The sequence below is a fragment of the Haplochromis burtoni genome, unplaced genomic scaffold (genome assembly GCF_018398535.1).
Source record: "Haplochromis burtoni strain Fernald_Lab_line unplaced genomic scaffold, NCSU_Asbu1 Contig_145, whole genome shotgun sequence".
Taxonomy (NCBI): domain Eukaryota; kingdom Metazoa; phylum Chordata; class Actinopteri; order Cichliformes; family Cichlidae; genus Haplochromis; species Haplochromis burtoni.
This window is the reverse complement of record NW_024582506.1, coordinates 681,370-696,236: the sequence shown is the minus strand read 5'-3', so window position 1 is coordinate 696,236 and position 14,867 is coordinate 681,370. Positions and strand designations below refer to the sequence as shown.

The 14,867-nt window shown below is 39.3% G+C and overlaps 1 protein-coding gene across 1 annotated transcript in view; it reads left to right on the top strand.

Moving 5' to 3' along the window:
- The first annotated feature begins 345 nt into the window (after positions 1 to 345).
- The window catches only part of LOC102297617 (microtubule-associated protein 1B), an 85,291-nt gene continuing 70,769 nt past the window's right edge, over positions 346 to 14,867 (top strand). Inside the window, exons 1-2 of the mRNA XM_042224625.1 lie at positions 346 to 679; positions 7,899 to 8,000. Coding sequence (XP_042080559.1) covers positions 415 to 679; positions 7,899 to 8,000 — 367 coding nt within the window. The 5' untranslated portion in view covers positions 346 to 414. The remainder of the gene's footprint in view (positions 680 to 7,898; positions 8,001 to 14,867) is intronic.

Sequence of the window (14,867 nt, the reverse complement as noted above, 5' to 3'; positions counted from 1 at the left end):
GCGCCTTGAGGCGACTGTTTTGTGATTTGTGCTGTATAAATAAAATTAAATTGAGACTTGCAGAATTGATCAAACATTACACTGACAGCAAGCTCAGGATTTGTTTTCTCCCCCCCGCCCCCCCCCCCCCCCCCACACATATCGCATCTTGAATATAATTTTACATGATTTATAAGTAAAACATCACAAATGTAACAAAACTATCCGGCTTGCTAAATGTATAAAACAGCACTTTCACGAAAGCGCTCTTATTTTGAAAGTTTAGGCGGAAATTTCTTTTGGATTTCTGGCCCGTTTGCTATCACCTGTCTTCACCTCCCTCCCCTTCCTCACCTCTCAGCGTCCTCCATCCTCATCCTCCACTCCCGCCCCCACCCTACCAGGCTCTTCCCCTCGTTCACACCGGTAGTTGTCATGGCGATGGAGTCAGCCCCGGCGTCGGCTCCGGGGGTTGTTGCCATGGAGATCCCCGTGCGAGGTGCGCTCCCGGTGGTGGAGGAAGACGAGGACTTCAGCGCGCCGCTGCCGGGGTGCGAGGGGCGATTAGGGCACCGCAGAGGCGCGGGGAGACGCCGGCGAGGGGTGCCGTTCAACCGGGGCAGCTACTACATGCTGCTAGTGATTGGGGAGATCGGCACCGAGCACCAGCTGGACACCGCCAGAGCGCAGATAGAGCGGGGTGAGTGACGGACGTCCATCCGCTTTATTACCCGTGTGTCTTCCGTGATTCAGTGTGCAGCAAACATGGAACAGCAACAGGAGAGACGTGTTTTGACGCAATGATGGGATAGTATCCATAGGCAGAAGCCGTTACTGCAGCATTGCACCATGGGACACTACGCATTTTCCTTACCCACAGAGTGTTGCTGTAAAAACTGCAGACTCATAAGAGGCAGAATGGAATTTAATAGTGCAGCAGTTTGGCCAAAATCTCTCTTGGAGCTCCAAATACTGCACTAAACACCTACAAACACTCACCATTTACCAGATAAAGAGACATAAATCAGCATGTCAGCAGATCACAATCTGCACAGGAAGTCTTTAGTTAAAAAGAAAAGAAAATAGTTTGTGTTTTCAGGCATCCGCGTGTGTTTTTGTGCTTGGAGTGTCACTATAGTGTTTTTGTTTTTTTTGTTTTTTTCCTTCTTTGTTGCAGTGATGTCAAGTCAAATCAGTAAACACACAAACTTTGTAGGCTTTGCCCAGCAACAAGAACACAACTGTTTCCCAGACACAATGAGGGAAGAGTTTTCAGTTTCCTGCTGGACTGATTATTTTGCCATCATTACTCGGGTGAATATCTCAGCGCTACTCTGAGTTGAAACCCTCCTCCTCTTCCTTCTCCTGTGGAACTGCAGCAGCTTGCAGTCGTTCCTGTCACTGAGGGCTGTCTGAAGTTTAGAGAGTAAATGCTTTGTTGTGTGAAAGATGTTTCGGGAGCACGCTTGTCAGCTATTTTCTGCACCACCGTTGCCAATCTAAGCTGTTCCCGTTGCAACGCCATATCAACCCCTGTGCGTCCCGTCTGACCTCCTCTTGTGATCACAAGCTCAGTGTCACACCCACTCAGCTCATTACTGCATCGATTTTTCCCAGGTCGGTGTTTTAAGCGTGACTCAAAGTAAAAGACCTGCTGTCGACTCACATTACACCTCAGCTGCAGGGTCCCCGTGTAGGCCTGCAACAAGTCACCCTCACTGCAGTGTTGTAATTTCATCAAAGCAAAAGGCCAGAATCTTCATTTTGCTAAAGCTGATGGTTCATTTCATTGCTGATTAAATGGCCACATTTTGGTTAATCCTTTGGTTGACATGACGTGCCCCAAGTCTTTTGAAACAACAGGTTAATGCTTATACAAAAGGTCAGAATATAATGAGAAATTGGCATTGCAGTGCTGATCTTTATGAAGGCAGTTAACTTGAAAACCTCATCAGACAGGTTCTGATAATGAATTTGATGTGAAAACACTGAAAAATTAAAAATAATGACAGGTTCTTTTATATTCTTATTTTATTAGGTTAGTTTTGCAAGTGCATAGTACACTTGGCACCTTTCTAAAGAAAAATAAAAGTCAGGAACTGAAAAATTATTACATCCTTAACAGTTTTTTTTTTAAAACTAACAATAACTAAAAAAGATCGAACGAAAATAATGAGATAAACAGATGATCATCTTAAAGGTACAGCCGGTTTATGTTTTTATGGTGATTTAATAGAAAAAGGACATTACACTGACAAACATACATTGAGTAGTGTATGATTATGTCTTCCAACAAATTGATGTGTTTCAATGAACTTACATTGAACCCATTTAAAATACAGAGGAGTGGGTTTGCAGTTTGTAGAAATTCCCATGTGGAGGGAGAGTTCAATTCCTGTCTGCACCTTCAGAATTTAAGATATGAAGCATCATACCTGTTTTATCATCAAAGGAGTTCCCTTCATCAAAGAAGCAAAAATGCAAAGGGAGATAGATTTGCAGACAGGTGCCAAAACAAGAGCTGAGTAAACACCAACAACAGCAGGTTATAAACTAACAATATACCAACTAATGTTAGATTTATTTGCCTCAAAAATCACATTTTCCCTCTGAGTTTGATTACATTCTCACAAACATATGAGTTACATTTTCTTCAAAGGTACTTTCACTTACACTGGCTAACAGCAGCTAACAGCAGCTGCGCTTACTGACAGAAAAGTTCTCGATATCCTTAACAGCTCACCTCAGTATCGCTGTCATCAGTCAGAAGTGAGGTTCTTTGACTCCATACCTGGACTCTTTTCACAAAATTTTACAGCCTTTTCCAGAATGATGTGAACAGATGAGAATGTTTCTCATGCAGCATTGGCGGCTGAGGTAAACAGTCTTCCACCGATAGGGATCTCAGGGGATATGGATCTGGTCCAAACTATTGGAGAAAACACGCTGGCCAGCCATGATGGAAAAAAACTTGTTTTTATATATACAGTAACCACTGTAGTTAGGATTATTGGGAGGGGTAAGACAGCGAAATCAGTTGACTGAAATCTGAATGACTGAGATCTACATCTCCCTACTACTGACAAATGTCACATTTATGCCATTTTTTCCCCTGAGCACTTTGGTCATTTATGATTTATATTATCAGCAAACATGGTGCTCATGTAGCAAGTGACATTTGCGCTTTAAAACAAGGATGGGCAACATTTTTCCCGAGGATTATATTGATATAGATATAGATAAAGCATTTTTCTAAAACTCCATTAATGCAGCAGACACACTGGATTATTTTACTAATCAATTCAATTTTATTTATATGGCATCAAATCAAAACAAGATCTTACAATAAAAAAGAGAAAACCCAGACAATCAGAAAACTACAAGAGTTGTCTGATTGTTGGGGTCACTTGGCAGGAGTGGCAAAGAAAAACTCCCTTTTAACAGGAAGAAACCTCCAACACAACCAGGCTCAGGGAGGGGCGGGGCCATCTGTCACCACCAGTTGGGGTTGAGGCTATTGACCAAATTCACCTTTTTACAGATTACAGGGTATCTGGCTCCTTCTGATGTTAAAAATGAAAAGATTGCTTAGATAAAACAATCCACTTAGTGTAAATGTCATATAAGTCTTTACAATCACCTAGATCTAACTCATTTTCTTACGTGCACATTTTGTTATACATATAGACTAATGCATACACCTATATACTTAATATACAGTTTGTTTCAGAGGGTCATGACAAGTGTAGTGCCTTTTTTTTTTTTTGAATCAACACTACAGACTCATTACTGCCATTTACTGCAAGATTTATTAATATAATGTTTAGCGGGGGTGTTTAGTTAGGTATGATTGTGATGGTTATTGGCCCCCAGTCTGCCCATGGGTGCTTTGAAAGTTAACACTGAGGCTGGCTTTTTAAAAAAATTATATATCCTGTGATATTGAAGTATTAAGGCTTTCAGTAGTTCATGAAACGTCTTTCATACTTTGTATTTATTATTGAACACAAGCTGACCACTCGCTCAGCTTAATGATTATTACATCAGAATCAGTGCCCAACTTTTCTGTTTTAATCCTTTCATTTCTATAATTTCTTCTTCAAATGTGCTGCGAGCTGGAAAAAAACTGCAAGTTCATATTTTGGATTTGATTCATTTAGACACTATTGAAAAACTTTGCTATAAAGCCTACCTGTAGGCAGTCTGCGGCATTAAGCAGTTATAATCCTTTCTCCGTATCTCAAAGTGGGGAAAGAGGAAATATTCTACACATAGTGTAGTAAATGACTCATTCAAAAACTGTATGTTGTTTTTATGCTATTATTAGCCTTTAACAACCTTCCCATTCTCCTGTCCTGCTGCAGCTCCAAACACTGTATTATAGGGACATTCCCAGAGTACACAGGGTGGTTGTTGGCCAGCTTTACTGGCCGTGCTCTGCTTAAGGTCTTATTCAGATGAACATGAATTTTTCATAAACCCACTACTGACTCTGCACATTGACAAGACTAAACCAAATGACTTTATTTTATATTTCACATTTCCTGCGGTGTGCTGAACTGTTTAATTCATAATTTTAGCCTCATTAAGGATATTTTAATGCCACTCATTAAACATGGGAATGAAAACTATGCCTTACTTGGAGAGGTTTCACAAGAAGACCTTGCATACAGTAAGATTAGGAACTACAGGTACGATTAACTTACAATCCATGTGATGAAGAGCATTGTCCGTTTTTAAAAATAAGTAATTTATTTGAAATTAACGTGGACTGTCTGAGAGACTCACTTTGAGCAGATGCCGACAACCAGAAGTCAGAGGTTTTCTTCTGCATGTATAAAGTCAGTCCAACCAGGCGTCTCATTAGTTTAGGTGACTTATTTGAACTTGTGAATGGGTTCAGTTAACGAATTATTTTTTATAGATATGTAAATAAGTAAATATTTTTAAGGTTTTTAAATTAATGATTTATTTTATTGTTACAAAGATGTGGGGAAACCAAAACCCAAAAATATCAAATCTATTGTGATATACAAGCAGCAACTCTTCACACTGGAAGAGAGGGTGGAGTGCTGAGACGTTAGCTGGCAAACTGAGTGGTTTCGGTGCACAGATACACAAGTCAGTGCTAAGCAACAGATAATAAAGTTGTAGAATTTCATTCTCCAGTGCTGAAGCACAAACTTCTCTTATTATTTTCAGTGTTATTATTGTTTGGCAGATAATTCCATTAAAACAAACAAAATAGTAACACAAACGCGATCGAGACGCCCACTTCAGTGACTTCAATCAGCAAGGTGAGGCCTAACAGGCAATTTTCAGCCCCAGCTGCTCAGATATTAAATATAGGCTATTAGAAAGCTAAATTGGTCAGTTTACAGCAGATGGTTCTGAGACTGCATTCCTGCAAAAGCTTTTTTCCTCTTTTGTTCTCCACATTGACAGTTTTACCTGCATGCAACCAAAAACCTGTTCAAACGTGGCTGATCAGGAAAATACAAACTAAAAGTGAACTACAAACTGAAGCCAAACCCAGAAAGCTTCCAGTACCAGAGATCGTATTCCTTGCCTACGTATTTTGCAGTGTCATATCCAGACATCTGTTTTTTGCACAGACACAAAGGAGGTTTCTTTAGAAACGCCTAAAAATGTACTCGACTGGAACTCCTCACGCCAGCATATGCAGAAACTTTTGAATCCTTTCTTGCCTATAAACAGCCATTAATGTGTGAGACTAATTACAGTGTTTGAAATGTTGACTCTATTAACTTGCTGACAGATGTCATCCTCTATGATGGGTCGATCAAAAATAAGAAGGCCTTTGTTATTATCATAATTTGCCCTGTCCTTTAGTCTTCTCTCGATGCCAACAGTTATGTTGGCATGGGGATTGTGATGAAAATGTAATATTGTGCCTCTAGAAGGTTATCATTTTTATGCATCTGGTAGTGCAAAGAAAGACAGAACAGTAAGAGTGATACAGCATCTCTGTGCACAGACTGCAGTCTGTAGTCATGGAACATTTTCTACTCTGTTAAGGGCATTTAAGCAGAGGGGTATGGATTTGGAAAAAATTTTAAATCTAATTTCTTGCTGTGAGTAAAGGAATCCAGAAGTGGGTGAGATGAGAGAGGCGTGTGCATTGGTTTCCGTCCTGCTGGATGAGATCTGACATAAGTTCCCTCTGAAGTTTGACGATGAGAGAGCGAGAGAGAGAGGGAGAGAGAGAGGGAGAGAGAGGGAGAGAGAGAGCTGCCCCGATTATCTGATAATAATGCAGTACCTGCTCAGTACCTTCTTGATATCTATTGTCTGTTGAAGCGTGCCTTTTTTTGTTATAAGCCATCAACACTCCATTTACACATATTAACAAGCTAACACATGGTTAGTAGCCAGATGCACTGGAGCCTTGTAATTCAAAGGACTGAAGAGTCAATAAGATTCAGTCTTGAACTTAACTGGATCAATCTCAGCAGGTTTTCTTCAAGGACCTCTCTGCCCATATGGGGAAAAAATGGACAAGCAGTACATGTACATGTTCAGTATACTTTTTTTCCTTTTTTCTCATGGAAGTGGCCCCTTTTGGATTTTTGTGCTCTTACAAAGAAAGACTTACACATGCATTGCTGGAGTAATGGGATTTTTTTTCTCTCTCTTTCTTTCCAAATATAGATTTAGTTTAGATTAGCCTACCCCTGACATGTTGCTACTATCACAAGCTATACTGTAGGAATGGGATTAGCCAGGTAATGGTGAGTGTTTGTCAGACACATAGCTGACAAACACAAAACTGCCCGAACAGTTTATTTTTTGACCTGTAAGACCAGAGAATACAGGAACTCCTGCTTACTCTTAAATGTCATAACAAAAGTTAGAAAGGGTTACAGAAGAAGACCAATTATTTGTCTTGTTGTACTCTCAGAATCTTTTAAAGATAGTTTACCATATTTTAAGTAGGCTTTCATAGCTAGTCAGCTATGAAAGCCTAAATGAAAAGGTGTGATGAGATGCGCATTTCTCTGTTATGTTACCCCATCTTTTCAGAGGGCGTCTAAAGCTTGGCGATCGTGGGATTTTTCTTATTCTACTCAGTTTGGCCAGATATCCAACTCTAGGCAAAGTCCTGTGGCTTCCAATTACAATTAATAAGCCCACCGATGGTTTTACAAACACTCAGAGCTTTAAAGAAATCTAAGAACGGATTGGATTTCTGAATTATTTTCACCTTATGTGTAACTAATTTACAGTGTTCACCAGACAAATGAGGCAGATTAGCATACAACAGGGTGTAAACTGTTCAAAAGACCTTCATAAAATCACCAAAACCAAAATCAAGGCTAGACCCATCAATATTGAGCAGCTAGCTTCCACATCTACCTTTACCACACAGAACTGACCACTAGCTATGTGACATTAACTCGTCTGCCATTTTGGACATGTGACACAATGGCATTTTATTCACTTTTAGGGTAAAGTGAATAAGACCCTGTTCACACTCTCATAAAAATGTATTACATCCAATATAGTGGACAAGTTTCAAGCAATGTGTGCATGATGTCATGTCAGAAACCTTTAGCTGACTAAAAGTCATCACAGGCTTTAATACTGCTGTGGATATAATGTGCTTTCACTGGTTTTTAAGGTTAGTATTTCTGAAATGAGAAAAGCACGTGATGCTTTGAGTTTCTGGACATTTTGAACATATGAAGTGGTTTCAGGTCATTGACCTTCCCCAAAACCCAAACAGAATTCAGAAAGCGAGTTGAGGAAAGACAAGACACGACAGCAGCATCTGATAAAAGGTTACCTCAAGTACACAGATAAAAGAAAGGCTCAGAAAAGTTTGCTTAGTTTCACCAATGCCTGTGCTTCACTGCATCACGTTGTCCTTGAACAATCTTTGTCTTTCTTCCTGGCAGGAATTCGATCCTGGGACGTCGACCTCAAGTGCTGCGACCTTGATCAGCAGCTGCAGCTGTTTATAACTCGCCACTCTGCCCACTTCTCCTCCGAGGTCAGAGGTCAGTGTGATGTGGCTCTTTATGAGCCTGGAGATGACAGAAACCAGCAACGTATTCTGAATAACATTCTAAACAATGAAGCTTTTTTTTATTATCTTGTATATTTTTGTATTATCGTGACGATGTAGCTCCAGTCTTTAAAGTCAACATTTAGCAAGAATTGAACTGAATGCAAGTAGATATAAAATACAGAATAAATCATTAGTGTTTTATCGACCTGTGTGATATTTTGTAGATGTGCTCAGTTTAATCAAGTGAAGATCTTTTTTGGTTTCTGTGTGTTTCTGGATGGATTTTAGGCTAGCAGTGACTGACAAAGTGGGGCCTTCTTTGTTTATTTGTTCACCACTGAGCATTCTGTGTGTAGTAGAGCAGGGCGATAAGACCAAAAATATTTATCACGATATAGATTTGAAAATTTGCGATAACGATATAACTGACAATATAATTGACACTAGACAAAATACTTTACAACTCCACAACTTTATTAGTGCAAAAAAACCCATCAATGTATTTTCACTTAAACAAGCAGCTGTTTTTTGCATTAAAGTTATATAAAAATGTAACAGTGCAAATGCAAATTCCTTGCTGACAGTTTAACCAAAAGGCATTTCCAGTGGAAATTTCCCGACATATCCTCAGCATAACCATGTATAATATCCACAAAACTTAAAAAGAGGTTATACACACACAATACGGTAATATTATGTTGAAGCACCGTACGTATCACTCCGCGAGGCTCCTGCCTAATATAGCCATAATGCTCCGACAATCCATCAAGCGGTGCGGGTTTGTAGCTTAGCAAAGTCGTACTAAAACATTTGACGGATTTTCGAGCGCTGGGTACGACATAAAATCGTTTTGAGGTCAGTAAACACAACCAGAATTCATACATAAGGCACACAGGATTCTGTCGATTTTCAGAAAAATCAAAGGATTGATTTTAAGTGTGCCGTATTTTCCAAACAACACGGTAATAACGACGGTCCACTAGCATGCTCTACCAAAAATAGTGCTTTGTTGTCTATCTGACGGACAAAACCAGTTCCACACCACTGAAGTTGCAGCATTTTTACAAACCAATTCTGGTTCATCCTTTTCATTCAACGACCCGCTTTCGCCCTTCTCATTCTCCGTCGCCGCCATGCCTTTTTCATGTGCGTATGTAAACAAAGGCACTGCGCATGTGCGTTTTACCCATATTCTATCGCGATATTTCATTTTCTTGTCGTTGCCCAACATTATACCGGTATTACCGTGAACGGTATGATATGGCCCAGCGTGTAGTTTTCAGTTTATGGATTTTTTTCTTTATCCGGTCTATAGATGCTATCATTCAAAGCTGCCAAACACACCTAGATCATTAAAGGGGGTCTGTTATACTAACAACAACTCCATATTTTTATTCTTGGACTTTGCTAGAGTAACCTTGGACGATTCACATTTCAAAATAATGTTATTTGTCTCACGCTGGGCCTGTCCGTCATCTTTGAAATTAGCTGTTTTAGCTCCATGCCCCCAGCAGACATGGAAAGCCTCATCCCAATCATCATAATCACAATGGGAAGACCTCATTATTTGTCAGTAAGTGGACAATCATTAAGTGTCCACTTACTGACAGTATACACTGAGAGTATACAGTGAGTGCAGTAAAAAAAAGTAATTGCTACCCCTTATTAAATCTTTTTTTAAAATGCACTGAATTTCACACCCAGTGCTTATTATTGCCAGACCTGTTAAATCAAGAAATCACTTAAACAGAACCTGTGTGACAAAGTGAAGTAGGCTAAAAGATCTCAGAAAGCAACACATTGTGTCACGAACAGATGAGAAACAAGTCATTAGCATCTATCAGTCCTGAAAGGATTACAAGGCCATCTCTAAGGCTTTGGGACTCCTGTGAACCACAATGACAGCCATTATCCAAAGGCAACTTGGAACAGTGGTGAAACTTCCCAGGAGTGGGCTACGAAAACTATTTCAAGAGCGCACAGTCGGCTCATTAAGGAGCTCACTGGAATTGCTCAGGTGGTAGAGCAAGTCATCTACTCATCGGAAGGTTGGTGGTTTGATCTGACGAGACAAAAGTTGAACAGTTTGGATGGTTTGAGTCGCGTTATATCTGGTGTAAAACTAACACAGCATTTCATGAAAAGAGACCAACAGGTAGTGTGATGATGTGGGGCTGCTTTGCTGCTTCAGGACCTGGACCACTTGCCATAATTGATGGAAACATAAATTCTGCTCTTTACCAGAAAATCATGAAGTACAAGCTACAACTCTCAGTTAATGCCCTGAAACTGAAGCACACTTGGGTTCTGCAGCAGGGCGATGATCTTAAACACACCAGCAAGTCTGCCTCCGAATCGCTAAAACCCCCCAAAAGGTTTTGGAGTTGCCTAGTTAAAGTCTGGACTTAAATCAGATTGAGATGGCATAGTTTTTTCCCTTAATGAATAAAGTCATCATTTCAAAATTGCATTTTATATTTTCTCAGGTTATCCTTGTCTAAAATCAAAAATAATGTGAAGCAATATAAGAATATGGTTCACAGCCCTCTGTGTAGCAAAAAAGGAAAAGAATAACAGGACCACTTTAATATTGCTTCAGATTTGTTGATAAAAAAATAAATTTAGGTTAAGGCTTATTTGAGGTTTAGTGACACTTACTTGAATTGGATGACTTTATTTGCCTGCCTAACCTATTTACTTAAGTATTTTTAATTACATTGATTATATTAATGCTGCTATCCCTGTATATATTGTACATACTATTGTTTGAGTACTTACAATTGTTTTTGTTTTTGTTTTTTTTTGTACTTTTTATATTTTACATTTATATTTATTATTGAAACTTGCACCAAGGGAGTGGCACTCCAATTTCGTTGTACTCTGTACAATGACAATAAAGGCTATTCTATTCTATTCTAAAAAAATGATATGTTGAGATCTTTTGGTAAAAATTTACATCATTTCAGAGTTTTTACCTTACTGCTAACCATGATTAGTTCATTATTATGATTTTAAATGATAACAAAGCACATCAAACTACTACTACTGTCACAGAAATCAATTTTTATTGTAATTATTTGAGCTATTGATCGTGTAGGCATTTAATTTATCTGCATTGCATCAAAGCTGTGCGGTGACTGTAATCACCACAGCGACTCTGCAGAGAGCTGTGGACCTGTGGTGTTAGATGTATGTGTGCATGTGTTAGAGTGAGAGAGAGTGCTTGCTCACCCAGCTATATAATGCAGCACTTTAGGCTCAGAGCCCAGGCTGAGCATGCAGTGGATGCTGAACTGGGAATTATTTCAATCATCTTCCAGGTAAGAGCCTGAAGGGATCAAACATATACAAATATGCAGAAGAAAGACCAGCAAAACTGCACAGATGGCAAATGCTAAGCAGGAGCTGCAGTCAGCAGAAAGTGACACAGCGTTTTTCAAGACAACTGCTAAACAAAGAGAACACATTCAAAGGAAACACTGGAATTCCTGTGAAACAGTAAACATCACTGTCTTTCATACCATCTGTTATCCAGTCTGTCTTAAAGGGTTACTCTTCTAAGGAACGACTCCTCCACTCATTTGAATCGGTGTGATTCACCTTATTTTTGTGCTTAAAGCTGCTGTCAAAGGAGCTTGCAAAGAAAAGCGTCTGGACTTCTTTAAGTTACTTGAAGACGTTTCACCTCTCATCCGAGAAGCTTCTTCAGTTCTAAGGTCAAATGGTGGAGAGTCCCAGATATAAACCTAGTGGGAGAAACCCCCCACAGAGGGACAAAAGGAATCTCCACCATTTGACTTTAGAACTGAAGAAGCTTCTCGGATGAGAGGTGAAACGTCTTCAAGTAACTTAAAGAAGTCCAGACGCTTTTCTTTGCAAGCTCCTTTGACTACGATGACCTGGATGACTGAGAACCTTCACAGACTTAAAGCTGCTGTTTGTTAATGCCACTGCTGCACGTGTAACAGTGTTTCAGCTTTGAATGCTGGATGACAAGTACATATGAAGCTTAAGTTCCTGTTTTTTTTTGGATATATTTATGTCAGTGTTACTTTGACACTGAATGCATCTTAAATGCAGTCATATTGTATTGAAAGAAGCAGTATTGATTTATGACTCTAACTGTCATTGATTTGAGAGACATTATCCCCGTGGATGCATTGCTGAATCCTTTTGTGTGCACACTGGATGTTTGTAAGTTGTGTTTTCTTTGGAGATTGTCAGAATTTATCCACAAACCTTGCACCTGAACTATCTTATCACTGCATACCCTCAATATCCTCTTATTGTGCTCTGAGTCTTAGTGATGTGTCAGTTATGTTAAAACAGCTGTTGCTATGCTACACTTGTTCACACTTGTTAATCTTTAAATTCAATGTTTTCAGTTCAATTGGTACAGGTATATAAAGTTAAGCACCTAGCTATGCAGTCCGCTTTTCCAAACACTGTGAAGCAATGGGTCGTTCTGAAGAGCTCTATTAATTTGAGCGTGGTGCTGTAATAGGATGCTGCCATTGCAACAAATCAGTGGAAGTGGAAGAGTTTAGAAACCACAACTAACTAATCAGCAGAAGTTGTGCTCAAATACATCAAAAAACATAATCACCAGTATTTTTAGTCATTAAGTGTAATCTCGATTATTTAATAAGGCTGTTCATTGACTTAACAAAATGCTTTTATTTAAACTTTAGGTTTTTATAAGGGATTTTAATATTTTTCAAATGAAAAACATACAGCATGGATGGCATTTTCACCATTTGAGCCCACCTGTGAAGCAAAGTGGATAAAATGAACCCACTAATGATTTTTTTTTTCTCACTCAGTATTTTTACATTAAAATAAATAAAAGTATGGCTTTGTTCAGAGTCTGATGTGGCTTAAATGTTAGCATAAAACTGAAAGAAATGTGAAGGAAGGCATTCTTTCTACCTGCTCCGGCGCTCTTTCTAACAGCGCTACCCTCAGCACGCCTGAGTTTGTAGCTTTATTTCAAAACTTCAGTCACTTCAATTCTTCAATTTTATTATGAAGACAAAAAAAAGAAACTAATACTTCTCTAAAACTAATAAAGGATGACTTATTATTAGGGATTAGACTCAGAACAAATCAAAGACCCCAATTCCCCCGAATCCTAACTTGCAACATATAAAGTATTATATACTGCTAATATATTATATAGAAAAAAATGTTTTTTTATGGACCAGAAAAAAACCCCAAAAAACCAAGCAGGCCTCTAGTTCTCTGAGAGGAGAGATGAAGCATAGGTACAGTCGGAGGTTTGATCCTTGTTTTATTTATTGGTTGTTTAATTTATTGACCACCTGTCCTTCACTGAGAGGTCTTAGTCATAAACTACGCTACTTTTTTCCCTCTCGTGTTGGACTGAGAACAGTTTGGTAGTGATATAAATGTACTATACACAAAGTGGTATTACTCAAGAACGAGTGTGGGTTTGGTGGTTACCAGGAGAACAGTACTTGTCTCATTGCATTGTACCAAGTGTAAAGTTTGGTGGAGGGGGGGTTATGGAGTGGGATTGTTTTTCAGGAGCTGGGCTCGATCCCGTAGTACCAGTGAAAGGAAAGGCAAGACATTTTGGACAATATCATGCTCCTAAATTTTTGGGAACCGGTTAGGGATGGCCCCTTCTTGTTTAAACATGACACCAGTTCACAGAGATTAAAGATAAAGATTTGAATGAGTGAGTTTGGTGTAGAAGACCGTGACTGGCCTGCACAGAGTCCTGACCTCAACCTGACAAAACACCTTTGGGATGAATTAGAATGGAGACTATGAGCCAGGCCTTACAAATGTGCTTTTAGAAGAATGATCAAAAATTCCCATAAACACTCCTAAACGTATGGAAAGCCTTCCCAGAAGAGCTAAAGCTGTTCTAGCTGCAAAGGTTCATATTAAACCCTAATTTAATTAAGAATGGGATGGCACTCAAGTTCATATATGTGTCAAGGTAGTTGAACAAATACTTTTGGCAATATGGTGTTTTTCTCAGACTTTCCTACCAGACGAATTGCTACCTGGTTTCCTTTAAAAAGAATCCATGTAATAATGTATGTAATATGGTATCTCTTCAGTGGAAAAAGCATCTAGCTGTTAAATATACATATTGTACCTTTAAGCTTCAGATTGTGTTTTCTCCCGTCTCCTAAATCTCAGGACTCTGCAGAGACTGTTTATAGGAACGGCATTGTTAAGGGAGCCGAGGAAAGGCTCCTTATTTCTTTTTCTTTTCACAGATCATAACACACATCTAGCAAAGCCATCTCCTGTGTAAACCATGTGCTCAAAGTGAGCACTGATCACTAACACGGTGCATGAAAGAATGTAAACACACTGAGTGTATGGCTGTTTTTTTTTCTTGTTTGGAAAAGAGATGAGGTGAAGGAGAAGTGTGGAACTCCCTGTTGTTGATGAATTCATGTGTTTGTGATATCAACAGATACAACTCAATGCTTAACCATGTGTAGAGGGAGTGTATTTTGAATTCTGACTACAGGATCCTTGTGAGACTGTCTGTAGTATTTAGGGGCTACGTTTATAAAAAGAACCATTTATTCATTCTTACATGCTGTACATTGTGCTGAAAAGCAATGGCGTGCTTTCAAACAACTGATAAGGGAGATCACTGAAAGTCCCTCATCCCTTTTGAAAACTGAGGCCACCGAGACCAGAGGGCCAAGGATGGAAACTGGGAGTATTGACTGCTCCTGATTATCCCACCATCCTTTCCTCAGTGCAGGACAACAAGCTAAATCAATAGCACTTTGATGCAGAGCAATCCAATGGCTGCACTGCAGAAATAGATGTGGAGATCACATTTCGTTGGGTTGATGGAAAA